At 38.3% G+C, this 8,930-nt stretch overlaps 2 protein-coding genes across 2 annotated transcripts; one reads left to right on the top strand and one right to left on the bottom strand.

Annotated features, from left to right (window-relative positions):
• The first annotated feature begins 205 nt into the window (after nt 1-205).
• terb2 (telomere repeat binding bouquet formation protein 2) lies at nt 206-4,012 on the top strand. Its single transcript, XM_035419504.1, has 7 exons — nt 206-1,010; nt 1,330-1,411; nt 1,721-1,860; nt 2,401-2,456; nt 3,198-3,298; nt 3,630-3,718; nt 3,864-4,012. Exons 1-7 carry the CDS (start codon nt 947-949, stop codon nt 4,010-4,012), a joined length of 681 nt encoding a protein of 226 aa, XP_035275395.1. The 5' UTR covers nt 206-946.
• A 187-nt stretch (nt 4,013-4,199) lies between these two features.
• Nucleotides 4,200-8,925, bottom strand: si:dkey-1h4.4 (plant intracellular Ras-group-related LRR protein 3). The gene is made up of 4 exons (XM_035416940.1): nt 8,423-8,925; nt 7,330-7,750; nt 4,693-4,832; nt 4,200-4,488 (listed from the first exon to the last, which is right to left on the bottom strand). The coding sequence occupies exons 1-4, from the start codon at nt 8,591-8,593 to the stop codon at nt 4,423-4,425; spliced, it is 798 nt and encodes a 265-aa protein (XP_035272831.1). The 5' UTR covers nt 8,594-8,925; the 3' UTR covers nt 4,200-4,422.
• Nucleotides 8,926-8,930: the final 5 nt, after the last annotated feature.

Below are 8,930 nucleotides of genomic sequence, written 5' to 3'. Positions count from 1 at the left end.
GATTTGTAAGTGAAAGGGAGAACTAACTAAATGATAGAGTAAAGCAGTGTAACATAACAATTGTGAAAACAATTATATTTTACTTTAAGGCTCTGCAAATCTGAGCACTCGTTAAAGTGTTAAATATTCTATATGTAATTTTCTTTATTCCATAATTTTAACTCCTAATGTGTACTGCCAAATCGTAACTGTTACGTCAAAGCCACCGGAACAAGCAGTATTCCCCCTCTCTAAGCCAATAGTAGTTTGATTGCAGGTTTACCAATACAGGAGAGGAGACACCATTTTAAAGGAAAATGTGAAGTAGCCTAATGTAATCTGGACCTTCGATCCCGCCATTAAAACGGAACACGCGCCAGGGCTATGGGCAACCTGTCCTAACTGAACCACACGCGTGGACTGGTAGTCAGCAACTGACACGTAGTAGCGCTGGCGTCCATGTTTAGGGAAATTGGTGGAGCAAGGCCTACTCTGCCACAGTTTATTTGTTTTGAAATTCTGTATTAGCGAACGCTATTAATTAGGAACGTTACCGTAGAAATTGTAGCTACGCAGTGTTCTTGTAATTTTAATATCCATGCATATTTTTTATCCATATAATTAACTTGACTATTCTTGTTTTTAGTTTCTTGCTGTTTATATTTCTTGGTTAGATATCCACTCGGCAAGATTCTTTAAAGCTTGGTATGCTTTATAATGTCATAAATCCCCACTTTTAACACGCATTTTTACAGTCTTGCTAGTTAGTTCGCTAGCTCTATGTATTAATGACCAGAGTAACCTGCTGCGGAATCGACGAATAGGGTCTAAACTTCGTCCACAGCAACGATCAGTTGGCTAAATAATGTGTACTGTTAATTAACTTACTAACTTTCTGTTGCCAGTTCTTGTGGACTAGCTATCTTATTCAGCACGTTAGAAAAGAGAAAAACGAAACAAACTGGGGATGTTTACTAATAAGAAGGCGTGGTTTTCAAACAGTGTGAGTGAGAAGCTTTGTCATCTGTGGGGTAAGTATTAGTGATAACCCGCCATACGTTAAGCAGTCTAACAAGATCAAACTTTTGTGCATGAGTAGATTCCTCGCTCGTTAACTTTGCTTTCTTTATAATTGCGCCGTTATGATAAAGTTGGTGAATTGTAGCCTATTTATTGAGAGATACAAATTCTTCGCGTTCTCGACATATGCGTAGGCCTACTCATCTTGGTCAGTTCCATTCTAGTCTAATGTTGATCAGTTAATTTATATAACGGGATGTTTGTGTTTAATGCAGCAGTGATAAATGTAAAATTTGCTACAAGTTTGTTTTTGTTTACTTTTTGATTCAGTGTCAGAAGGTGGAACCATCGTTAGTTGGAAAAGAGCAGATTATCTATTCAGTGAGGATGCATCCAGTCCTGATACACAACGGTACTGTCGAGCGACATTAAAAACTGCATGTGCACAGTTGTAGTACCATAACCATAGCTTCTGCATGCATATTTGCTTAGGTTATGTCATTTTACCTTATTTCAAGCTATATGATATAATAGAGGAGAATTGTAATAACTTGCTCTGCAGTATGTCTTTACATCCTGAAGTTACGCTCATGCATACTTAAATTGCTTGAAAGATGTGGCTCATCCAGAGGCAAGAAATAATGTTTTTACTCATTACTGTAAGAAGACTCTAGCCGTCACTGTTTATTTGTATGGTAAATATAATGTTACATATTTTTAGGGTATTTGAGAGTGTGGACTATGCAGAGGACAGGGTGACGGTTTTCCACAGTTTGTTCCTCTCTACCTGTGAAAAGACCCAGAGCACAGAGTCTGTGTCCATCGGTCACTATGTGCTCCCCCCACCCTGCGTTCAGAAAGGTGAGGGCAATTAGAAGATTTTTACACCTTACCAGATTTGATCAGGTAAAAATTAATTAATTTAAAAGACTCATTTCAAGCGGAGACATTGGCTTTTCTACTGACTGGCCAAGGAAAAGAAGCCTGCGTTTAGGGAAACACAAGTCTCCGTTTTGAAATTCCGCCTACTCTCCATGATTACTTAATCCATCTGTCGACTATTTTTTGGGTGAGCAGGTTCCTTCCCCAAATACAGTGGTTCAGTCAAGCTGAGGGGATATTTTTTCTACCTGGCTATTAGCCTATAGAGCTAGAGGCATGCACAGGGAGACTACCAAAACATTTTCAAATGAACTGAAACTCATTTTTCTCTCTGTGACCTCCCTCTGTCGCTCTCTGTCTCTCTCTCTCTCAGACTTTCATGTATTTCACCTTCCTATTTTACTCAGAATTCATTGCGCTAAAACTGTGTATGACAGCAGTTGTGTAGCAAAGTGTCACTAGATACTTTGGAGTCATAATACAATGCAGTGCAATCATATATCATTTTTCACTTTTCAGAAGTAAAAGCAGCTGTTGGACATTTCATTTGGGAGCAGGAGATCAGTCAGAAGAAAGTAAAGGTCTATTTTTTTGCATTTACTTTCTAGTCACTCCTAAGAACATATACACTCACCGGCCACTTCATTAGGTACACCTGTTCAACTGCAAACTGCACCCATTAACGCAAATATCTAATCAGCCAAGCACGTGGCAGCAACTCAATGCATTTGGGCATGTAGACATGGTCAAGACTATCTGCCGAAGTTCAAACCAAGCATCAGGATGGGGAAGAAAGTTTATTTAAGTGACTTTGAACGTGGCATGGTTGTTGGTGCCAGAAGGGCTGGTTTGAGTATTTCAGAAACTGCTGATCTACTGGGATTTTCACGCACAACCATCTCTAGGCTTTACAGAGAATGGTCCGAAAAAGAGAAAATATCCAGTGAGCGGCAGTTCTCTGGGCGAAAATGCCTTGTTGATGGCAGAGGTCAGAGGAGAATGGCCAGACTGGTTTGAGCTGATAGAAAGGCAACAGTAACTCAAATAACCACTCGTTACAACCGAGGTATGCAGAAGAGCATTTCTGAACGCACAACACTTCGAACCTCAAAGCAGATGGGCTACAGCAGTAGAAGACCACACCGGGTGCCACTCCTGTCATCTAATGAAGTGGCCAGTGAGTGTATATATATATATTTTCCTAATATACATCTAGCAACATATATTAATATAACATAGTTCATATATAACATGTACAAAGTATTGAAATCATCTTAGTATGCACTGCATATATTTAAACAAAATGTATTTTTAAGGTTCCATGCAGCAGAGCAAACATTAGGGAAAATATGGTGTTGAAAGAAGATTTACTGAGGCCCCAAAATGATTGTGGAAACAGAGAAGGTGCAAAGATAAGGTTTGTGGATATTGCACTTTGTAGATAAGCCTTTGGATCGATTGATACTTTTGGCCAGTTCATGCATGGTGCCCTCTTACCACTAGGGGGCCCAATTCGCTCAATTTAGAGCAATAACATTCTGTGTGTGTTTCTGGTGATGGAACATCTTCATAGGCTATAACTATATAAATCACATCTTTTATTGGCCTATGGGTGTATCATTTAGCCATGTTTATGGATGTGTGTGACTGCACAGTAGCCATAGCTGTTACATTTCAACTACTGTGATTTAAAATAACCAAGCAGCTTTTCAGTTGTGTACTTACACATTTTAATTATTTCATGTAAGCCAAGAACCTGCCATATTGACAACACCCCAGAGAGAAACTTCTCCGTGCTGTAATGTGCAGCAGTACCCCGTCAATAACATGGTTACAGGTAAAGGAGACATTTTTCACACTCATGAAAACTGAGTGATAAAGTTAGCATAACATACTTCGTTTGCAAACATATGCTAACATGTTCTCCGTACCCACATGATTAGGTAACATATTACAATTTATATTGTTTTTTTCCTTCACAGGATATGTTTTCATTGATGCACTGACAAGGTATTCGGGTGAACTACACGACTTCCTTCCAGGCCACCCTGATTGCTTAGTATTGAAAGCTCATAATGAAAAATATACTATTACATCAGATGAAGAAAGAGCCCTCAGGAATGTGAAATGATAACTGGGCCTTTACACAGGCAATGGCTGTATATGCTCTTTGGGTGTGATAAAACTGTACATCTACTGGAAAACAAAGAGGATTGTGTAATATTTTCCTGTGAACTTTCTGGCATTTTTTTAATTTAAAAAGTACATTGTAAAGTACTGCACTTCAAAATAGAGAAAAACACATTTTCCAATAAAAATGTTTTGACATGGCTTGTAAAGCTTTTTATTTAATTTGCAAGATGTTCCTTCTCTAAACATGATGCACATAATGGGCTTACAGTCATCAAAAGCTTGTTTCACCAGAATACCAGACCAATTAGACCTTATTACAGTTGTACATTTTACATCTTTCAGTCTCATAGTTATAGAACGTAGGTGCTTGGATTATATAACTTAGATTGTGCCGTTTATGAAACAGTTTTATGAAGGCAAAGTATCTGTGACTTCTACTTCTTTCACATCCCCCAGCAAAATGAAATCCAAACCCTGGAGAGAAATAAATACAAAGACGTGTTAATTACTAAGGAAAATGTCACTGAAATGGCCAGTTACATCATTGATCTGCCATAATGGAGAATATATCCACCAGGCTTATCTCAGATTTACTGCACAAAAAGGGGCATCTAAAGGCAGCTATCAACGTAATGGGATGCTGACATGCCAATGCAAGGCTCAAGATTTCTTTGTTACCTTCCAGTGTTCTGGCCTGTCTCTAAATGGGTTTTCTCTGAGGTCAAGTTTTGTCATCCTACTAAATCCAAGGATCATGTCATCTGCCAGAGACGTGATTTGGTTGGACTTCATAGACAGCACATGAAGACTGGCCATGTCTGGAACATAGATTTGATTCAGTACACCGCACATGTTGAATCTGTCAAGATATTTGGCATCTACAGTAGACATCCATACATGGAAACCTAGTTATTTGGGGTCATTCCACCCCAACTGAAAAGGGACACTTTCTGTCTGAGTCACTGTTATCTTGAATGATAACTCCGCATCTATTTTTTGTTTACAGTACATCACTGGATATTTACTTTTGCCACTTGGACTAGAACTGTGCTGAAAGGCACAACAGCAGTTTCCTACCTGAGAACAGAACATAAACCTTTGGGCAAAAAGCACAGCCACTGACCTTGGTGATAAAATTTTCTTGTAAATATTCTCTAAAACATGTCCTAGAGAAATGTTACAGAAACATGAAGTTAATTTGTGATTGAACAACTGCAAACAAGAATAAATTCTAATTCAAATCTTTACAATAAAATAGACTGCAACTTTTGAAGTAATATTATGCATTAAAATGCAGCCGATATAACTTTTACTGGATATTTCCATCATGCCTTTGATATTAATAAAGAAGCTTTGAAACCCATATGTCTACTGATGTAATTATTTTATTTTTGTATTTACATTTTACATTTGATCTTAAAGTACTCAATCTGGGTTTATTTGTCGTCATTTATGATTTGTGATTGTGGCACTTGTTGACCCGTATGTGAAATTTAGTGTGTGTATCATAAAATGCACAATGTTTTCCTGAATCTGCTGCACGACAGAACATTAATTTGAATATCACTTGTGACAGCACTATTGATATCACAGGGTCAGGGAAAATAAAGGTTCTCTGTGTGTGCACATTGTGTTGCACGTTTGCAAATAGTATGGCAATGAAGTGGGGCCTTCCGGTTAAAAGCTAAAACAAGGTCAAAAACTGATTTCAATAGGCTGGCTACTGTTCAAAATATTTAGGCTAATTGCAGTAGCTACACAAAACAAAAAACAATTTTATGTACATTACAGTTAAGCTTAAGAGGGTATTTCTACGCTGTTCATTGAGTGGTTGGCCACAAAATCCCTAAATGGTTTTCATTGTGTGTACTGAATCTACCCCCAACGGGTTCTTATTAGAGATCTGGACATATAGGCTAGTACAGGCCAAAAGTATTAGGCCACCTGTAGTTTTTCTAAAAAAAAAAAAAAGCTTTAGTTAGAGAAGAATTCAGTTAATATATTCAAATTTATTGAATAACAAATTAAAGTACAAACTTTTTTTTCAGTTTTTTCCTATAACACAAAAAGATTAATTTTACTTGAAATTATTCTTAGACTTTCCTCAAAATAGCCTCCTTTGGCTTTAATTACAATTAAATTAATAATTGGAAGTCTATCCAATCATTTTACAAAATGGGAGGGAGGTGGAGGGGTAATTAAACTAATAAACTAGTAAAATCTTATCTACCTTGAGTTTTTTTTTAGTCTGTACTGCAAGTAAAATAGGCACAAAGGTTTCAAGAATTAGGTCAAAGAAGGAGTTAGGCTTAGATGTGGTCTAAAACAATGTGTACCTTTGACAGTGGGCCAAGCACCATCAACACTGGACCAAAAAGATAAGGAAAAGATAGATGCACATCCTTTGAGACTAGCAGATCATAGTTCCCGTTTCACTGTAGTCAGGGGAACTGGTTCTCTCTAGCTGCATTGAGTTCTTCCTGTAGTTGTGGTGCAATTTTACAACGGTTTCTTTTGGCAGGCACCACAAGATATTTGTCTATTGCCTCTTAATCTTCCAGGTCTTCTCCTCTCCTGTTAACATTACTGCCCATCAGCTGGACCCCTCTGCATGTGCACTGAACATTGACCCTGGAAATCTTAAGCTTCTTTGCAATTTCTGGAAGGGAATAACCTTGCCACAATAACCTAACCACAATGCACCACAAAGGCTACTGTGGTTTTTAAAAAACCTAAGGTAGATACAATTTAACTACCCCACCACCTCTCTTCCACCCCCCCCCCCCCCCTTGCAATATGATTGGATAGACTTCCAATAACTTGTTTAATTGTACAGAAAGCCACAGGAAGCTATTTCGAGGAAAGTCTAGATAATTTGTAAGTAAAACCATTTTTTTTTTGTTTTTGTAGGTAGACATTCAAAAACAAAATTATACTTTGGTTTGTTTTTCAATAAGTGTGCATATATTAGGCTAACTGAATTCTTCTCTACCTAAAGTTTAAAAAAAAACAAAAAACATACGGGTGGCCTAATACTGTTGGCCTGTACTGTATGTTCATTTTATCTGCATAAAGAATGAAACTGGTCACTGGGCCACATAATGGTATGACGCATTTTTAAAACGGGGAAAATGTCACGTAGCGTAAAGTCATTTATTATCAGCACAAGCATTTATTGACAGCATTGTGAGAAGTCTGACATTAATGTGTTTCCTTGTTCCTCGAGTCCTGACCTTTGTGATCAGTTCACATAATCACATACATAAAACTTCAATGAGGAGGAAAGGGTGTGTAAACATAAAGAAAACTCCTGACCTGATAATGGTCTTGGCACATGCTGAAAGTAATTCCTGTCCAAATTCAAGAAAACCAATGCCTCCAGCTGATTTATGGCCTCTGGGAGGTCTTGCAGATCATTGCCTGCGAGGTTTAACCACTGAAGCTTGCAAAGGAGTCCAAGTTCAGAGGGAACGGCTGTAATGCTGTTGTCGTGTACACCAAGTTTCCTGAGCTGTCCGAGTTTGCCAATGGAGCTGGGCAGAGAGACGAGGCCACAAGCAGTGGCCCAGAGTTCCCTCAGCTCAGCGAGGTCTCCCACAGCCTCCGGCAGGAAAGTTAGGGGGTTTCGGTTCACACCCAGAAATATTAGATGTTTCAAGGATCCAATAGTACTGGGAAGCACAGTCAACTGGTTGCCATCCAGCACCAGTTCCTCAAGCTTCTCTAGATGGAGAATCTCAAAAATAGGGAGAGGGAAAACAATTTAGGATGATGATGATGGAGATTTAAGTTTGGGGTCAGCACCAGTGTGTATGTAAACAGAAACTGGCTGTCTCTTTGGTTCCTTCTTTAAAGCTTACTAAGAATAAATATAGTTGTAAATGGAAATAATCCTTATTTGTAAAACAACAATAACAACTAGGCCTAAAAACGTTAGCCATTTGAGAATGATCGAACAACTGTCAATCATCTCCACAGCTAAGCGACTATAAATTGGAGTTAGATAGTGCTGTAAGGGTTTCTGCTTTCAGACTGGAATTTTAAAAACGTTTTCGATGGCTACAGCTCATGCGGGTAAAACGCCGTAAACAGCGATGGGTGTTAGAAATGTACTCTATTCAAAGTGACTATGTCTTCATAATCAAATCAACCAGATGTTGATGTGCCTCAACCACCTTCTGGTCTGTGGGGCAAAAATTCCAGTTATTGCTGCTTTTAATGTCAAAGAGTACTTGCATTTAGGTAACATTAGTAATGGTGGGTTTACAAATGAATCATCTTGACTGGAAATACCACATCAAGGATCGGCTAACTAATTCATATATTGGTTCATTCTTTAACAAACTTTATAATATTTGTTCAAAATTGCATCAGACTGTCGACACTAGCTGCAGGTCGCCTTTCTTACCTCGCTTGGTGGCAATAGGAGGTGATTATCGTTTAGAAGCAGTCTTTTCAGATGTGTTAATTTTGACACGGCAACAGGCAGTAAAACCAGTTCTCTATTACTAATATTTAACCAGTCAGATCCTTTAGACTGACATTCAGTTAACAATTCATCCACGTCCATTGTTTCCATGTTATAATTACAGTTAGTTAGCCAATATACTTAGTTGCCAACCTCTGTTCGTAAAGACAACTTTTAGTGTTGACAATTTCCATGGAAACCCCCCTTGGTAGGAGGCATAACTTCCGGGTCTTTAACAGGACTATGCAATGGAGCTATTTGCTTTTGTAGCCAATATAACAGCGACAAAAACTATTGAGGTGGATCATGTGTAGCTGACTGTAGTTCGTGGTAAATAAACTTGGTCAGCATGGTAATATTGACATTGAAGTCATCGCCAGAATACAGTCCGGTTTATCCGTTCAAATATACCCATTTAGTTCTGTTGAAACATGCCAACTGGACGAGG

Source organism: Anguilla anguilla, chromosome 5 (genome assembly GCF_013347855.1).
Source record: "Anguilla anguilla isolate fAngAng1 chromosome 5, fAngAng1.pri, whole genome shotgun sequence".
Taxonomy (NCBI): Eukaryota; Metazoa; Chordata; class Actinopteri; order Anguilliformes; family Anguillidae; genus Anguilla; species Anguilla anguilla.
The sequence above is the reverse complement of the archived record's forward strand: the minus strand, read 5'-3'. Positions and strand labels throughout refer to the sequence as shown.

What these genes read in the sequence shown, in the direction of transcription:
- si:dkey-1h4.4 (XM_035416940.1), bottom strand. Translation starts at nt 8,593, where the DNA reads ATGGAAACAATGGACGTGGATGAATTGTTAACTGAATGTCAGTCTAAA. An exon ending in TGTGCCAAGACCATTATCAG is followed by an intron (nt 4,833 to 7,329) that starts GTCAGGAGTTTT and finishes TCTATGTTCCAG; the next exon opens with ACATGGCCAGTCTTCATGTG. An exon ending in ACAGGCCAGAACACTGGAAG is followed by an intron (nt 4,489 to 4,692) that starts GTAACAAAGAAA and finishes ATTTCTCTCCAG; the next exon opens with GGTTTGGATTTCATTTTGCT.
- terb2 (XM_035419504.1), top strand. Translation starts at nt 947, where the DNA reads ATGTTTACTAATAAGAAGGCGTGGTTTTCAAACAGTGTGAGTGAGAAG. An exon ending in CCCACCCTGCGTTCAGAAAG is followed by an intron (nt 1,861 to 2,400) that starts GTGAGGGCAATT and finishes TTCACTTTTCAG; the next exon opens with AAGTAAAAGCAGCTGTTGGA. An exon ending in AGGAGATCAGTCAGAAGAAA is followed by an intron (nt 2,457 to 3,197) that starts GTAAAGGTCTAT and finishes TGTATTTTTAAG; the next exon opens with GTTCCATGCAGCAGAGCAAA.